The sequence below is a fragment of the Chiloscyllium punctatum genome, chromosome 9 (genome assembly GCF_047496795.1).
Source record: "Chiloscyllium punctatum isolate Juve2018m chromosome 9, sChiPun1.3, whole genome shotgun sequence".
In the NCBI taxonomy this organism is placed as follows: Eukaryota; Metazoa; Chordata; class Chondrichthyes; order Orectolobiformes; family Hemiscylliidae; genus Chiloscyllium; species Chiloscyllium punctatum.
Window position 1 is genome coordinate 33,101,658 of NC_092747.1, and position 19,319 is coordinate 33,120,976.

The 19,319-nt window shown below is 39.3% G+C and overlaps 1 protein-coding gene across 3 annotated transcripts in view; it reads left to right on the forward strand.

Annotated features, from left to right (window-relative positions):
• The first annotated feature begins 491 nt into the window (after positions 1–491).
• dclk1a (doublecortin-like kinase 1a) overlaps positions 492–19,319 on the forward strand; it is a 352,098-nt gene continuing 333,270 nt past the window's right edge. The window contains exons 1-3 of one of the 3 annotated variants that reach the window (XM_072577209.1): positions 492–834; positions 1,113–1,493; positions 10,083–10,429. In XM_072577209.1, the coding sequence (XP_072433310.1) occupies positions 1,124–1,493; positions 10,083–10,429 (717 nt within the window). In that variant the 5' untranslated portion in view covers positions 492–834; positions 1,113–1,123. The remainder of the gene's footprint in view (positions 835–1,112; positions 1,494–10,082; positions 10,430–19,319) is intronic. The other 2 variants (XM_072577210.1, XM_072577208.1) reach the window with 2 other exon arrangements.

Sequence of the window (19,319 nt, forward strand, 5' to 3'; positions counted from 1 at the left end):
CAAGGTATGTGATTGAAGTGTATTGCAAATTGTTTATATTTTTAAAAAAAACTTGGCCCAGTGAAAACCAAAACATTGGCCCTTCAGGATTTCCAATGAATTGTTTTGAAGAATCATTCCACTTTAATGGTTTTAAGCCAAGTTTAATAAAAAAAAGATTCTGGACAGTTCCTATAAGGATTGAACGTTATTTCTAATTCTGGATGTGTTCTCTTCAGTTTCATTGATGCATTACAACAATTACACCAGGCCCTTTAGATCCATATTCATCACCAGAACGTGAAGAAGTCCCTAAGATAAAGATTCGTACGATTAGTATTGCTGCATTAAAATATTGCAATACACTTTTTTGTGACACTCCTGTACTCTTGCATCTCCTTCTCTGGCCCTCCTCTTAAATTCACTGGTGAAAAATAACAGGGTTGTTGCTGACCCGAACCTTGATCTTGTACAAATTAAACAACTTTAAAACTGGTTTGTTCACCAAGCGGACGGTGACATGATGAACCGGCCAAACAATATGCGCCTATTTGCAATCGGTTATCAGTTTCTCTGGGGAGTATTGAACGAGTGTGTGACTGGTGTGAAGGATGAATTTAAATGAGGGACGGGCCAATGCAAATCACAGTTAACAGCAGAAACCGGCAGCTGCAGCCCTGTCTCTCTTCCCCCTCTCTAACACACATACAGACTAGACACAGAGGTCCGGAGACACAACAAAGGCGCTCAACATCTCGCCCTCTGCCTCTTTCATCCAGCCCAAACAAATATAACAGGAAGAAAATCTCCTGGAAATAGAAGCGCCTCGGGATCCACGTTGACCTGCGGATATTGGTATGTATTATGTTACGTTTCGTGTAATCAAATTCACTTAGAGCAGGGATCAAATCATGGTGTCAAAGGCGTATTGCTCAATAAATATTTTCTTAATTAGTAAATTTGAGATGGGCTTTTTTTCATATTTGATGCTGACAGTGATGGGACGTGTGGGCTTTTAACAGTAAATCCCCTTTGTTGTAAGTCAGCCTCGGTTTAATGGACTGCAATAAGTTCTAAAGACAGACATGTTTGTCTTTTTTTTCCCCCTCTCTTCTAACAAATGATCATTCTAGATCAGATCAATATGGAGAGAGATTTGGAGTTTGAACATTTTGATGAACGAGACAAGGGGATGAGGTATGGCAGAGCGTCCCGGTTGAACGGCTTACCCAGCCCCACACACAGCGCCCACTGCAGCTTCTACCGGACCCGCACCCTGCAGACCCTCAGCTCCGAGAAGAAAGCCAAGAAAGTGCGTTTTTACCGCAACGGGGACCGCTACTTTAAGGGCATCGTGTATGCGGTGTCCCAGGACCGCTTCCGCTCTTTCGAGGCTCTGTTGGCTGACCTGACCCGAACTCTGTCCGATAACGTCAACCTGCCCCAGGGAGTCAGGGTCCTCTACAGCATTGATGGCAACAAGAAAATCACTAGTCTCGAAGAGCTGGTGGCAGGTGTGTATTGAAACCAAACTGATACACAAATAAAATGCACGTTTAATTTATTGATGAGGCCCCAGCAATGGCTGCACTCGATGGCAGATTAATCCTGTGTGCAACTGGACATCACAGAGTATAATATACCGCACCCTCACCCCTCCCCAAAACACACACACACACAAAAAGGAAGCAATCGTAATTCAGAACAAACTCCTTCCTAGTGATGCCTCAAGCTGATATGATCGGAAATAGCAAAACGTCTTAATGAAAAACTCAAAGCTAGTAAGAATCGCTTCACTTTTTTTTTGAATTGGACCACATTTAATTCCACAGACAGTTCGTGGGAGGGAAAGAGAAACGCCGAGCTGTCAGTATTATCAGGCACTGGGTCACAATTCAAACTCCTTCCACCAGCGACGTTTCTGTAGATTCTCCCAGAGCAGCTAACTTTCAATGGAGAAAGATTTCATTCCACAGCCCGCACCCAAGCCCTCCCATCATCTTGCAGCTTTGGATTTTTGTTACACATATTAAGGATTCGAACATTGCTGAATCTTCGATTGGCGTTTATTTCTTATTCCCAGTTCACTGCAGCCGACAGAGGAGTCAATTGCCAGAATAAGAAATGGGTTGGCTGACATTGTCGTCAATCTATAGAGAATATTAATATTCTGACTGATAATGCTCTACGATTATAACAGCAATGTAAGGCTGAATGTTTAAAAGGAGGAAATCATCAAACAAATTAGAAAACAGAGCAAGGATAATTTCATCCCGCTCCCCTTCACCCCTACATTAGAATGCATATATAATCTGCTGACGACGTGATTTTTTCACAGCTCCCGGCGGTAACAATTAAACATCTCATAACATTTTATATCTACCCATTCACCTTTAGTTCGAAAGAATGGGCGCAATAAAATAAATACGTAGTAGACAGTACATAGGAACATACAGCATATCTGCAGTGACACAAAGAAGATATTTGGGTGGAGTCAGCTTGCTTTCCTTTATTCCGCTTCATTCGTTATTGTATGGAACTACATTCTTCTAATTGAAGTAAATTTTCAATGGACCATTCGTGAATTGGTGGTTAATTGCTGGTGGTATCATATCATGAGTGTGACATTATTATTGAGCTGTACCACCGAAAAGGCGGCTGCTCTACTTATCAGCCAATCCCTCCCCAAACACCCAATGCTCCTGGTTTGCTTTGCTAAAGATTCATATTTCAGTCGATTCCTTTTGTGTAAATCATTTGGCAAACTATTAATTTATTGATTAAGAATCTTGCCACTCTGATAAATGATGATGGATGTTCTTGTGTGGTTAATTGAAAAGGGTCTTAAAAGGGGTTTGTGAACATTTTTTTCATCCTGAAAGCCCGACATCTCCTTTAACTTGAATCTGCAAAAGAAATGCTACAAAGAACAATGATTCAAACCAAAATGCAGAGAATCCATCTCCTTAGCTCACCTTTAACCCCGATTCAGAATACTTGAGGATGCTGTTGCCATTGACGACTGTGTTGCAGTAAATTGGATTTAGTAAGGATGGCTTTATGCTTGAATGGGGTTATCAATTTCAAAACAAGAAGTGATCCTTTATAGGTCCTGCAGTGTTTGGAAAATTTTACATAAGGACTGTGGCCATTTCAGACTAGTGGGAAAAGTGTAAGTGGTCAGGGTCACAGTTTTCCTGTTTCTCCCCCCCCCCCAAACCAAAGAAATTAATTTCTAAATTAATTTTCACGAATATATCATTTTTTAAAATTAAAAAAGAACTACCATAACTAATTGTCAAGTGCAATCAATGGAAAACATTTAATCCACTCCTTTGTGGTCAATCTCGTCTAGAACATTATTGAGGAACTCTTTCAGAAAAGTCTTGATAGTTGACACTATAAATGAGGAGTCGATTTGCCTAGCTTAGTCATTCATCTGTTTAACTTAATAATTCAATATTCCACTGGTCAGTTTGATTATTGCACACAGCATTAATTGGATAAGTTGGGCGGGAAGTTTCATATGAGTCGTTGACTTCACCCATATCTGTTTCAGTGCAATTTGCCATTTTTTAATCTGATGTATAATACTATTTTTATTTCATTTGTCATTGTTATTCTTATAACCTATTACAGACTGTAACTTGAATTATCAATGCAATTTTACTGCCCAACCCAGTATAATTTGGCATAATAATAAGGGGTGGCACAGTGGCTCAGCAGTTAGCACTGCTACCTCACAGTACCAGGGATTTGGGTTCAATTCCAGCCTTGGGTCACTGTCTGTGTGAAGTTTGCACAATTTTCTCTGCAATTTCCCTCCAGACGTGGTCAACGATGCCCTCCACCACATCTCTTCCACTTCCCGCTCCTCCGCCCTTGAGCCCCGCCCCTCCAACTGCCACCAGGACAGAACCCCACTGGTCCTCACCTACCACCCCACCAAACTCCATGTACAGCGTATCATCCGCCGTCATTTCTGCCACCTCCAAACGAACCCCACCACCAGGGATATATTTCCCTTCCCTCCCCTTTCAGCGTTCCGAAAATACCACTCCCTCCATGACTCCCTCGTCAGGTCCACACCCCCCACCAACCCAACCTCCACTCCCGGCACCTTCCCCTGCAACCGCAAGAAATGCAAAACTTGCGCCCACACCTCCACCCTTACTTCCCTCCAAGGCCCCAAGCGATACTTCCATATCCGCCACAAATTCACCTGCACCTCCACACACATCATCTATTGCATCCGCTGCACCCGATGTGGCCTCCTCTATATTGGGGAGACAGGCCGCCTACTTGCGGAACGTTTCAGAGAACACCTCTGGGACACCCGGACCAACCAACCCAACCACCCTGTAGCTCAACACTTCAACTCCCCCTCCCACTCCACCAAGGACATGCAGGTCCTTGGACTCCTCCATCACCAGACCATAGCAACACGACGGTTGGAGGAAGAGCGCCTCATCTTCCGCCTAGGAACCCTCCAACCACAAGGGATGAACTGAGATTTCTCCAGTTTCCTCATTTCCCGTCCCCCACCTTGTCTCAGTCAAATCCCTCGAACTCAGCACTGCCTTCCTAACCTGCAATCTTCTTCCTGACCTCTCCACCCCCACCCCACTCCGGCGTATCACCCTCACTTGACCTCCTTCCACCTATCGCATTTCCAATGCCCCTCCCCCAAGTCCCTCCTCCCTACCTTTTATCTTAGCCTGCTGGACACACTTTCCTCATTCCTGAAGAAGGGCTTATGTCCGAAACGTCGATTCTCCTGTTCCTTGGATGCTGCCTGACCTGCTGCGCTTTTCCAGCAACACATTTCAGCTCTGATCTCCAGCATCTGCAGTCCTCACTTTCTCCTCGACAATTTTCTCTTGTCTGTGTGGGTTTCCTCCCACAGTCCAAAGAGCTGCAGATTAGGTTAGGTGGAATTCCTGGCGTCCAGGAATGTGTAGATTAGGTGGATTAGCCATGGGAAATGCAAGTGTACAGGGATGGTAGGGATTGGGGGTGTGAATCTGGGTGGGATGCTCTTCCGAGGACTTGCTGGGCTGAATGGCCTTCTTTCCTCACTGTAGGGATTCTGTGAACATAATTTATACATCTGACCACGTTACTTTGCTTTTCCATTTAACAGGTATATACACATCAAGCTTTTGAGTACCCATGTGTTGCCTCAGTCCCTATCCCACCTATCTGACATTTGTCATAACTATTACCATTCTGTTTGTCCCTCAGCCAATTTATTACATTTCTCTAGCTTTATCTTTAATTCTCAAATGTTTGAACATTATTATTCATTTTCATTGTGCGAGTTTGGTCAGTGTAATTCTTTCAAGTAGTAGTTGAGAATCACATTTGAGGATGAAGGCATGAGCAACTACTCAAATAAAGAAATTCCTTCAGAGTCTCCCTAAGCAGTTCAAGAAGACCCCTCATCACCACATTCTTAAAATCAACTAGGGACGGGCTATAAATTCCAGCTCAGTCAGCAATGCCCACATCCCATGAGTGAATAAACTAAAAGTGATATAAAGTTATTTACAATTTTTTGTATGCTGGTGGACTATATATACTCGAAATTTTAAAATTCTTTAATTGTGGGAGAGGGCAATAAAGCGGAGCATTTTATACTATATTAAGCGTATTCAGTATCTCTAAATTGATGTATTGATGTTACTATTTGCAAGTAACTAAATGTTCCTTATGGAAACTTTAAAGTTTTTATAAAGCTTATAAATCCAAAGGCAAATTTGGAACCATCAATCTTAAATGATTTAGACCTGGGTTGGGGACACACTATGAGTGGATTCGCATTTAGGGTACAGCTAACTTGAGGAAGTCTATGCTACTTTAGGAGGACAGAGACAAGTTAGTGATCAGACAGATTTTAGATCAAATTTATTGTCGAGAAGTTTCAGTTGGTACATTTCAGAAGGAGGAATAAAGGGACAATATGTACTGTATGTTAAAAGTTTAAAAGGAGTAAACAGGTTTAGATAAACAGATGGGATGGGATAGGGGAACCTGATCCCCAGCAAAAATGAGCATGAAGCCAATGGAGCTGGTGTTGAATAGACTGACCTATTTTTGGTACCGTTGGTGAGGAAGTGTTTTCTGGCATCAACTCTGATTAGGTTAACTCTAATTTTAAAGGACTGTCCTCTCAATCAGAGTTTCTGTACCAGAATAAATAGTTTCCTGTCTAAATTGTCATGCCCCTAATCATTTTAGACATCGGGATTAGACCGTTCCTTAATTTTCTATATTAAGTCAATTTGAGCTGAGTCAATGCAACCTGTTCTCATATTTTAACCTTTTTGCCCAACATCAGTCTGGTAAATCTGTATTCCACCACCTCCTTACTCCTTGGATACATGGTGTGTGAACTGAAATGAATGCAGTATTCCAGATGGCATCAAACCACAACTTTCTACAACTTCAAGATAATATTCACTGCTTTTGAGTTCAGCTCCCTTGAAATAAAGGCCAACTTTCCATTAGTCCTTGAAATTACTTGTTGACCCTGTCCACTATTTTTTAGTGATTTTTTATCCCTCAATCTCTATGACCATCCACAATATCTAACTTCTCAACATTTAGAAAATACTCTGACGTATCTTTCTTGGATCCAAAGTGACATATGTTGATGCCTTTTAATATTGAAGCACCAGTAACAGGTTACCATGAAGGGCTTTCCTTCTCAACCTCCTCCCTTGCCTGAGGTTTTGTGGCCTTCAGGTTAAACTCACTACCAGTCACATTTCTCTAATAAAAGAGCAACCCCTATGGTCTGGTAAGACTATGGCAACTCAACAACAAAACAAATCAACCAGTTTTACACACTCAGTTAATCTATTAGTTTCTTTAAGTCTTTCTGCTTTCATTTACACTATTTGATGTACTCCCTATATTTCAGCAGCAAATTTAGATGCTCCACTCTCTATATTTATAAATAATTTGAATCAAGGATTGTGACAAGCTGAGGCCTCAATACAGATCTGCGGGTGACACTATGAGCTTCATCATTCTAAAGTAATTCCAAACCTCTGTCCTTCCTATTTCCAAACTCTTATATAATTCACTACCAAGGATTCCAGGTTGCCACCAATTTCTTGGTCTAAGTCTTTATAAATAACAAAAAGTGCTGATAATATTCAATGGGTCAGGCAGGACCTGTAGAGAGAGAAAGAGTTTCAGGTCAAACTGGAAAAGTTAGAAACATAATAGGTTTTAAGCAGGATGAGAAGGTGAAATAATGAACAAAAGGGAAATCCAAAAGCAAGTTGATGGAAACTTGAGATAAAAACCAGAAAATAGTGGAAAATTCAATAAATTGGGATTGCACCTCTGGTAAGAGAAACTGAGTTTACTGATGCAAGGTCACAATCTGAAATGTTGTCAAAAGGGAAATGATGTTATAAAATCATTATGACACAGAAGGAAGCTATTTGGCCAATCAAGTCCACCCTGGTTCTCTGTAATGCAATCTAATCAGTCCTGTTCCCTTGCTTTATACCTCTGCTCTTGTAAGTTCATTTCCCTCATGTACCCATCCAATTACCTTTTGAAATCATTCTTTGCCTTCACTTCGAATGTCACCATAGGCAGAGAGTTCCAAGTAATTACTATTAGTATAAAATGTATTTCCCTTATCACCCTGCGTCATTTGCTCAAAATCCTAAATCTGTGTCCTATAATGCTTGCACCATCAGCAGCTTTCCCTTGCCTATCTTATCTAAACTTGTTATAATTTTATACACATCTATGAAGTCATGTTTGGTCTAAGGAGAACAACCTCAACTTCTCAAACCTAATATTATATTTGTGCCTAAGAGGCTCTGCTGATGAATGTTAATTACTAAGTAGTTAGAGGTAGTAAGGTAAACAGGTGTTTTTTTTTCAAGTTCCACCTGCTCAGAAGTGTGTAATAATATCTCTCAACAGGTTAATTTGAAATATTTAATGTATGACAGGTGGACTCTCATGGTGCAGTGGTAGTGTCCCTATCTCTGAGTTGAAGGGCTGGGTTCAAGTCCTCCCTATTCCAGATGTGTTTTGTGACATCTCCCAACAGGTTGATTAGGAAATATCTATAATTCAACCTGTAAAAACAGAAAATACCTAATGTGTGTGAGATAGAGTTAACCTTTGAAGGGCTTTTATAGTACAGTGGTAACGTCACTCCTCTGAGCCAGAAAGCCCAGGTTGAAGTCCGACCTGCTTCAGAGATGTGTCATAATATGCTTGTACAGGTTAATCAAAAATACCTAATGTATGCGAGATAGGGTTCTTGTAACACAGTAGTCACTACCAATCAAGGATTATACCCTTTAAGCTGAATTTGTGCAGTAATTCTTTTGTTTTGAACTCTGTGAAATGTGAAATAGTGTAAAAAACTTTCAATTTGGCAAGGGCCCCTATCCTGCCTTTATACCCTGATGTTTTTAACAGATATATCCTTTTACCGTTCATTTCACATCATCGTATATTTTATCTATTTAGGCAATTTTTATTTCTGCCTGAGCAGTCCCCCTTCCCCTAGACTTTTATTGGTTTAAAGTTCTTTCTGTACACTATTTATTTTCTCAGCAAGGAAGTTATTCCCAGCTCAGTTCAGCTACATCTTATCATATGGTTTTAGTACTTATATTGGTGACCTGTGAAATGGCATCCCTCCTTTTTTACACCAATCCCTATCCATGTTTGTTGATTGTGAGGGAGGTCCCATGATCAGGAGGGCTTGAGGGAGTTTGGGTTTGGGAAATCTCATCACGGCTTTAGTTCAAACATGAATAAAAGAGCTAAACCCCAAATAAATAATGAGAGTGACTGTCTTTGACATCCAGGCCATATTTGGCTGATGTGGCATCAAAGAGCCCTAGCATAGTGGGAATCAATGGGAATCAGGGGAAACTCTCTGCTGATTGGAAATCATACTACCACTGTAATTGTTGGAGGTCAGTCATCTCAGATCCAGGACCATGTTTTAGGACTTCATCAGGGTAGTGTCCTAGGCCCAACCATCATCAGCTGCTTCATCAGTGACCTTCCCTCTATTAAAGTCAAAAGTGGTGACATTTGCTGATAATTCTATGACGTTCAACACCATTTGTGACTCTTCAGATCCAGAAACAGTCCATGGCTAACGTCCAGACATCAGCTAGTAAGTTGCAAGTTATGCCACACAAGTGTCAGGCAAGGTCCACACCCATTGACAGTCAATGGTATTACCATTAATTAGAACTTGAACTGAAGTACCTATATAAATTCAATGGCTACAAGGACAGGTCAGAGGCTAGGAATACTGCAGCAAGTGACACACCTATTGATCCCCAAAATTGGTCCACCATTTGCAAGGCACAAACAGAAGTATCATGGAATATTCTCCACTAGTTTGGAGAACCCTATCTCCCATAAAACTCAAGAATCTTGGCACTATCCAGGACAAAGCAGCTGCTTGAGTGGCAGCACATCCACAAACATCCAGTCTCTCCACCACTGACATACAGTTGGAGCAGTGTGCACCAGCTACAAGATGCACTGCAGAAATTCACTGAGGGTCCTGAAACTGGACCTTCCAAACTCACAATAACACCATCTAGAAGGACGTTGTCTGCAGATACATGGAAACAATATCAACTGCAAGTTGTCCTCCCAGCTAATCACCACCTTGACCTGGTTAGCATTGATTACTTCAGTGCCCTTAGCCCAATATCAGAACCATTATACTGGCATATCCATGTGGAATTCAATTTTGGATATACTGAGATGCCTTCCTCAGCCTACATCATCCATGAAGAATCATGACGAGGGTGAGTTTGAAGGGTGCAACTGTCCACAGAATTATGCCTCAGCGTGAATAAGCTCCTTCAGGACCAGAGGACTGAAAAATCACAGAAAAGATAAACAAACAGAAGCTTAAAATTTGAGAGTTCATTAATGCTATTCGGAGTAAATTTTAGAGTTTATTGTAAAAACTGCATTAAAGTTTAGAAATGCTATAACTGATTACAGATTATCTAGGCTATCCTTTAGATTGTTATACTGAACCTTGTCTTTGTGTTTATTGAATTGGGACCATTGTTTTTCCATAGGGGAAAGTTATGTCTGTGCATCTTTTGAATCATTTCGAAAAGTGGACTACACAAAGAACGTAAACCCAAACTGGTCAGTGAATGTCAAGGCAACTGCAACTGCACGTACACCAACATCTATCAGTAGTTCCAAAGCAAGTTCCACTGAGACTAAAGAAAATAAAGATTTCATTCGGCCCAAGCTGGTGACCATCATTCGGAGTGGTGTGAAGCCACGAAAAGCTGTTAGGATTCTTCTCAATAAAAAGACTGCACATTCATTTGACCAGGTTCTTACAGATATCACTGATGCCATCAAGTTGGATTCAGGAGCAGTTAAACGTTTGTACACACTGGATGGGAAACAGGTATACTTATATTGCTTCATATTCAAATACTTTCTCAATTAACTGGAGAGGAATTACTAATATTAACATGCTATCATTTCACCTCTGATTTTCTTTCCACTATCATTTTGTAGTCATATAAAAGCTTTCTGTGTGGCTGTGGTTTTTGAGGTATTACCTTTGGTTGTTATAATTATTGGTTGCTTTTGAAAAATATATTCTGTATTTGCTGAAATGTTCATCAACATTTTGATCTGTGTATTTCACAGTCAAATAACTGGCAATATTTGATTTTTGTACTCCAATAATAAGTATAAGATTGCAAACAAGAACAGAAATCAATGTTATCTAGAGTTGAATTGACTCACCAGTGGATTGATAATATTACATAAGAAAGAAGCCTTGTATATCTTCAAGGAACAATTGACAAAGTAATGTTGAAGACTAGCGAAGATGGAAAAATAACACCAGTTCAGAAAATATTCAAGAAGTAAGTTACGTAGTTATACAGACGTTGCTTATAAGACTTGAGGAAACTGGTTTTACACACAAGCTGGAGTAGGTAATTCGCCCTGTCAAGCCTGTTGTGTCATTCAGTGAGATTATGGCTGGTGATCTACCTGAAAGTGTTTGGTGGCACAGTAGCTCAGTGGTTAGCACTGCTGCCTCACAGCACCAGGGTCCCAGGTTCCATTCCAACTTTGGACGACTGTCTGTGTGGAGTTTGCACATTCTCCCTGTGTCTGTGTGGGTTTCCTCCAGGTGTTCCGTTTTCCAGGTCAGGTGAATTGGCCATGATAAATTACCTATAGTATTAGGTGCGTTAGTCAGAGGGAAATGGGTCTGGGTAGGTTATTCTTTGGAGGGTCGGTGTGGACTTGTTGGGCTGAAGGGCCTGTTTCCACACTGTAGGGAACCTAATAAAAAAAAGTCATTCTCCTGCATTTCCCCATACCCCTTGGTGTCTTATATATGTCATAGTAATAATTTAAAGTATTTGTATTAAGATAGAAGTTCATTGCCTTTGCTTCTTAATAGTAAAATTGAAAATAGATAAGATTGTATTGTTGATGGGGAAGTTGATGTTGTTAAGGTCCAAGAACACTACTGAAGAGGTAGAAAATACAAAGTGCTGGAAATATGCAACAGCTTAACAAGTTAATGTTTCAAGTTGATTATCTTTCACCAGAACCTTTCTGACCTGAAACATGGGGTTGTATTTTCCCAGCCTTATGGAGGCAAGCATGGAGGTGGAGCAAGTGGGCAAATATGGAGAAGCATTGTCGAATAGCATTCCAATGCATATCTCCCTCTGGCAATCTTTCCCTGGAGATGGATTCAGAGAAAATCAGTTGTTTGCTCTGCAAAAGTGCATACTTAATGCCCCAAATTGAGCTGATACTTTTGATATTTGCAGGTGGTAGAGCAACCTCCTCCACCTTAATGCCACCCCTGTACCACAACCTTTGGCTGCATAGGCCACAGCTCAATGATAGCCGTGATGCATGCAGCAACTGTAAGGCAATTGGAGGTACAGGATCTATATAGCAAAGAGAAGCCTCTGCTTATAAAAGGCCACAGTTGTCACTGAAACTAATCAATTGAAGGCGGTTTTCCCCCCAACTCACTTGCCATACTGGTGTAAATCCCATTTGTTTTCATTCCATGAAATTCAGGCTTATAATTAGCAACCTTAAGGAGCTTGTGTGGGCGGCACAGTGGTTAGCACTACTGCTTCGCAGCACTAGGGACCTGGGTTCAATTCCTGCCTCGGGCAACTGTCTGTGTGGAGTTTGCACATTCCCCCTGTGACTGCGTGGGTTTCCTCCCACAGTTCAAATGTGCAGGTTAGATGAATTGGCCATGCTAAATTGCCTGTAGTGTTAGGTGAAGGGGTAAATGTAGGGGACTGGGTCTGGGTGGGTTGCGCTTCGGTGGGTCGGTGTGGACTTGTTGGGCCGAAGGGCCTGCTTCCACACTGGAAGTAATCTAATCTAAAAAAAACCTCCATACCGAGGCACTCTTGCAGTCTCCAAAGTATCTGAGTCACCTTTTTCGCTTGGGCTGCTGATTCTCTTGAAAGCATTGAGATCCCACCCTTCTTTGATTGGCTGGCAAACTTAGAAGAAGCTAATTAGGAGACCTCTTCTGATCTTGCTCCTGACATTAGGGTCAGAAGTTCGAGAGAAAATTCTGAATCCTTGACATCTGTAGAGAGAAAAACAGAGCTACTGTATCTGCTGAGCATTTCCAGCATTTTCTATTTTGTATACTGTACAGGAAAATACAATCTTTCAAAGTTCATACCTTATGTGGGTGAAATTACATTTAGGAAATCATTGCAATTCCAGTATAGTGACAGCACTTAAAAGTTAGAGCGTATTCTTAAGATATTTTTCTCATTTTTAATTATGTGTTTAACTTCTTTCAATCTTGAATAATCAGGAAGTTACACATAAGTATTTTAAGCATATAAATTGTGGTTTCATTGATTGTAGTTGAACTGGACCAATGGAGAAATGCTTTGTTTGGCAGCAGGTCAACAAATATTGAAGGCTGAAGGGAACCAGTATGTGTGTGCCAATAGCTATTGTAAAAGGTCTAAGTATTGAAACAAAACACAATACCACAATTTTATATTGTGAAGCAGTATGGATTTCAACATCCATCATACTGGTAATTATTACGAGGCTGGTATTGTTAGTTCTTTTGATTTTTATTGTAGATAGAAGAATGTGCAGTTAAGAGATAGATAGTTAATTAGCTGAATCTTAAAAATGTTATTATGTACATTTGGTTGTAATAAGACCCTCCCAAAATGAAAATTGCAGAGGAAATAGATCAAACACAATTTTATTATTTGTTACTTGCGTCTCAAATATTCCCATGGAGTTTTTTTTATCAGTAAAGTATGTCTGTAAGTCAAGGTTAGTAGAGATTACCTTAATTTTAAGAAATTATTGGAAGTAAGTCAATAAATTGTCTCTTATCATTGATTCATGTTTATGTTTGAATTTTATATATGCCTTCAATTGTTAGACAGTAGTGTTCTGCTTGTTTGAAGAGCCTCTCTTACCAATTACTAATCTCTTGACATATTATAATCAATAGTTTAACCAGTCTACTTCCTTCAGTAAATTGATAGCAAATGGAAGTTTATCACTGACTTTTAAAAAAAACAGAAAAACAAAACCCATATTTTCTTAATTTCTGCTAATACCACAGATAGAATATGTGGAGGTTAAGATTTTCTGACATACAAACCTTGTATAGATACTGACAGAACCAGTCTTCCTATCCTGAGCTATATTGATGGAATTAGAATAATATATTACTATAGCATTTTTAGAATGATTCAAAGGTTTATATTACAAAGAAATATTATTTCTAGATGTAAAGCAGCAAATACAGTAGTATGCTGGTATGTTGATATTTTTTAAGTATTCACTGATTGTGTCGTAATGGGATCATATCTTCTAGGATTTGCCAGTGCAATTACAATTTATTTAAAATTAATTTGTGCCTCTGTTTCTTAATATTGTTATTTTGCTTTGTCTAAATGAACATTCACCCGTGACTGTGGTAAATAAATATCAGTAATGTTCTCTTCAATATAATGCTCAAAGTTGGTGTAATAGGTCGATCAAGGATAAAATATTATTAGAATCTCAATGCAGTTTTGGAAAGTTGAAATTATTTTTGAGAACACTCAGCTAACTTTGGAAACTAGAGCAGGACAAATGCATTAGACATTGATGGAGCTATTTTAATTGTAGTGTTGTTGACCACACTTAGAGCTAGTATCACTGGGCTCAAAGTGCAACCATTTTCCAGTTTTAAAATTTAAGAGAAAGGTTTTAAATGCACGTACACCATGAGATATGTTTTTTTTTCAAATTGAAGTATATTCCAATGGAAGGGAATAGGAAGTTGGTTAAATGGGTAGGAGTTGGATGTTTTTCAGTTTGAAATGATGTAGATAGTAGCATCCACGGTGTGGAAAGGTCAGTTTGGGATCAACACTAAGAAGAAGAACTTTATTGTGCATGATTTGGTATGACCTACCTCCAGCAACAATGCTTACGTTAACTGTAACATAAGGAACTGGGTATGAGTATCACAGTGTTGAAAAATCTAATAGACCTTAATTACAACTAACAATTAAATGCAAATATTACATTCTTTACGCACTTAAGCGTCTGGGCTAGTATTAAGCTATAAAGTTACAACAGATGAACGTATGTCCAGTAGAGCATCATGCTTCAAGTGATTCAAGATAGGATGGAAAATGAAAATTTTATGCCCTAATGTCACATGCCATGTTAGTTGTGTCATATGACCCTATCTCTTAAAGGTGTGCTGAGACATGACACAACATCCCACTTTCTCCAAAGATATAAACTTATCCTAAAAAGATACGCATGGTCGTACATAGGCATGTGCTGTCAATTTGATAATTATGCAAAACTTAATTTACAACACTTTACAAGACTAATATTTCAATCTTCAGTGTAATGCTTTGCAGCTTTTGAGAACTCATCAGATGTGCTGATCATATATCCATCTGGAGAGATATATGTTGTTCTCTGTTGTGCCTGTTGATAACTTAGTTGGTCTTGCTGCTGGTTGTTGTCATTCAGCATCACCACATAATCATCATTGGAGCATTCTTCCTTACTGCCTTTGGGCATGACTGCTGTGTCAGACATTGGTCTGAACTGGCTTCTGTTTCCTTTGCAGTGTAGCACCATCAATAATGACCATATGATTTGGGCTGGTTGCATATTTTATAAAACTGTACTGGCATACAAGTATTTGGATTTCTAACTCATACTCTGTCAGGTGCAATGTTTTAGTAGTTCCCTAACTGCACATTCATCATGTATCTCTTTCATTCTTTTCTATCTTTAAAGATAAATGACCAGTGTCTTGGAATGTTTGGAATGCTGAGCAAAGTGTTTTGCCTTTGTCAGAGATGGTAATGTTTTTCCCATAGATATTATTGTGTTTTTGTGCAATGCAATGGGAAAATCTTGCTTTGTTGCTTGACATTACACGATCATTGATTTCATAGTACATACCATTATATTCTGGGAGGTTATTTGAATGTGCGTGGTGGGGTATTGATGTAGTAACAGTTTGTCAGCAAATGGTGGTCCATTGGCTGACACTACCCATCCCTGGACACCAAATAAACTAAAGAGAGTTAATAAACTGAAAAATTGCACCAAACCATGGCCTTGTTTGCATTGCTAAGCTATCAAACAATGGAAAATATGGAGAAGTAATCCACTATAAGAACATAATCTTCCCTGTGCATTTTGAGTAGGACTGTAGCTACTTTTGTCCAAGGGGTAGATGGAACATTGTGTAGATATGAAAGCTGTCTCTCTGGGGTCGATATGTTTGGCATGCCTCACATGCATTCAAATGTTGTTAGATGTTCTGATTCATTCCTAGTCAGAACTCAAACACATGTGCTAACTGTCTTCTATGTTCAATACCCATACGAATGACATCTTAGCATCATGTCTCTGATATTGGGGCTTATTTGCCCTTCAAATGGACTTTTTGTGATGTACCAGGTTCATCTCTTTATGGCCAAAATGAACAAATCTTCTCAAATATTTCATTAATATTGTCTTGTCTTCAGGCTAGATAATGATGTCTTGCAATTCTTGCAGTTGTTCATCTTTTATCTCAGTACATGTGACAGCAATAAATTAAACTCAAACTCAGAAACTGCTAATTGTATCTATTCACACTGGCCAAAGAAAAACAGATGAACCTTGAGAAAGTCATCATCTTTAAAGTGTTCAGTATCCATATGTGGATCAAGTGGAATTGTCCTGTTTTATCTTTGGGAAGGGTAGTGTGTCAAATGTAATTATCATTGTACCTGGCTTTGTTTTGCCTTTCTGGAGTATTGTGCATGTCACAAAACTTAAAGATTTTAGAACAGTGCACAAAAATCCCCAATTTGCCAGTCTCTTAGACCTAGGTTGAAATAAATTGTCGATCAGATTCCTGTGCTTAGCAAGAATTGCTATTTATAATAAGTAAATAGATTCTGTCTTCAGTTAAACAATTATGAACTGTTGACATAAAATTCTATTAGTTAAAACTCTAACCCCTTCTAAATTCCCCCCTCCCCCACATATACATGCGAATGGACACAGATAGGAAAGAAACATGGATATTAAAGGTGGAGAGAAAGACTAGGAAGACAGTTCAATCATCCTTCTTCTCAGAGTCTGCTGAGATGGTTTGTCAGGATGTGCTGCTCCTTAATTCTTCTTCTCCAAAAACTTTCACTTACTTGCAGAAGGTAGAGGGTAGCCTGTTCACACTTATGTCTCTAGCTTTCTTGCAAAGAGCCACAGTTTACAGCAACTGGAAAAGGGGAAATAAACTGGCTGTCTACAGCTTTGAGAGGCATTTAACTGCAGAGAAAAGATATAGCACCTATCTTTGCAATGATCCCATTACTTCTCCCAAATGTTTACATTTCCAAGTTATCCATTTACCTGGAAGCCAATCAATCATTTATTTTTTGACAGGCTGAAGACCTATGTCATCAACAACTTGTCACTAGTCAATGGACTAATCAGCTTCTTATTCAATTTTTGTACGTCCCTTGGCTGCAGCCTATCTGCAAGCCAAGCTTCCAGGACTGCCTGATCAATCGGCTGTGTAAACAGTACTCACAACAGTGTGTAGTTATAAGGTTCCTTGCTGCTAAAAAATGCAAGATCTAATGATAAGCATGGAATCAATATTGATAGTTGGAAAAACTCATCTGGTTCACTAATGTCCTTTTGTAAAGATAATTGCCATCCTTACCTGATCTGGCCTATGTGTGACTCCAGGATCCACAGCAATGTAATTGACTCTTATCTGCCATGTAGACAATAAGGGATGAGCAATAAATCCTGGCTAGCCAGCGATGCCCCCACCTAATGAATGTATTTATAAAAAGGTAATTGTTGTTGACATCCATTAGTGACTTATACATTTTCAAGTATTACATCATTTAGTCATTTTCTTGACTAAAAGATCCTTCCTAAAGGTTTGAATTAGTGTAGAGGTGATGACAAAGGGCCCTATGACATATCCTTTTTGCAAAAGTGACACTCATGCCCTCTGCAGCATTTACTGGGAAACTGGTCAATGCACTCTTGAGGTTGCTCCATGTTGGAGTCTATTAATTGTTATCTTGTGCTGGTCTTCAAGAACCTTTTGGAACCTATCTGATGAAAAGGCCAGGCATGTTAATTCTGCAAAGCTCCTCTTGGTAATTTCAAGCAAAACTTTTAGAGGTCTCCTCGGGATCATCCATCACTAGACCTATAAAGTAGAACTCCATATGTTATTCAGACAATTGCAATGCAGAAAGGGTGTCACTGGATACAGCCCAATCTGTAAGATGGTTTTTGCTATTGTATTTCCACTTTAATAATGTTGAATCTGCCACGTTAAAGCATGTGGCTCTGATTTTATGTCAACGTAAGTTTGAAAATTTCCCTTTCCTTAATGTGAAAGACTTTGTAGCAGTTGGTATAAGAAACTGTTACTAATTTATTCATCTTTAGGAACAGAGCATTCTAGTCCTCATAGCTTTTTGTACTGCAATGCACTAGCGTGCACCGCCACCTTTTTATTTTCTTACTTTAAACAATATAGTCTTAAAAATTGCTTTTATCTTGTCAAAACTCGCATTTAAACAAAAATAAATGTGTTCTGTTTTCTTAATGGTTAATGCCCTATCTACAGAGCTGAACAGCTTTCTCTACTTGGAGAAAATGTTGCTTAAGCTTGAGGAACTGTTCCATTAACTCTTCAAATCTGTCATCCAGTTGGTCTTCAAATGATGCCAGTTGTCTGGAAAACCAGGTGAAGTATTTTATCGGTGGTCACCATGGTGCAAGTTTGCCTCCAAAGGAGCGTTTTACTTGATGGGGTAATGCTTCTGTTATCCACCATAAAATAAGAAACTGGGTGTGGATATCGTAATATTGATGAACTCAGCTTACATTTATTGCAACTAAATAGTGCATAAAAACATTACATTCCTCAAAAGTGTGTGTATGGGTTAGTATTAAGCTATTGTTACAGTGGGGGAGCATGCTTCCAATAGAGTTTCATGTTTCAGATGATGTGAGGTAAGATGGAGTATGAGATCTTTATGCCCTCAGGTCATATGCTGTGATTCAGTGATAATCGCATGAGCCTATCTCTTAAATGTACACTGACTGTGAGACATAATACATGGTTACCAGTGACGAGGACAATAAGCTATTCAAGAGGACATAGGCAGGAACATATAAAGCGCTAGTTATTTAACTTTTCAGTCTGTTCTGCCATTCAGTTATATCATGGCTTATCATTATTTTAACCCCATCTACCTTCCTTGCTTCCATAACTCTTAGTACTCTTGCCTAGTAAATCTGAATTTCAACATCAATTGACCAAACCTCAACAGCATTTTGGGAAGGAGGTTTATATTTTAGGTTAGTCATTTAGGCTGACAGCCGTATGATCAAATGCAGAGAAATACAAACTTGTATATAATGGGGAGGAATAAGGAGAATACATGCATTGCAAAGATTTTGATGTTCATATACATGGGCATTTAGGAGAAATTTTACTTCGATCCAAAATAGTCATGATATCACAGGTGGGGCCTTTGTTTATTGACCAAAGTGAGCATAGAAAGGAGTTAAACTATCTTTTAGGTAAAAGCTTCATTTGAATGCTGGTGAAGAGCTGGGGCACAAAATATATGGACAATTCAAGGATTAACAATTTCTAACTGAAAATTGCAAACAAGGTCTGACAATAAGTGTAACCTACAACTTGATGTATTCATACACTGCATACCAATACTATTAAAACTGCTCACCTGTTTGCA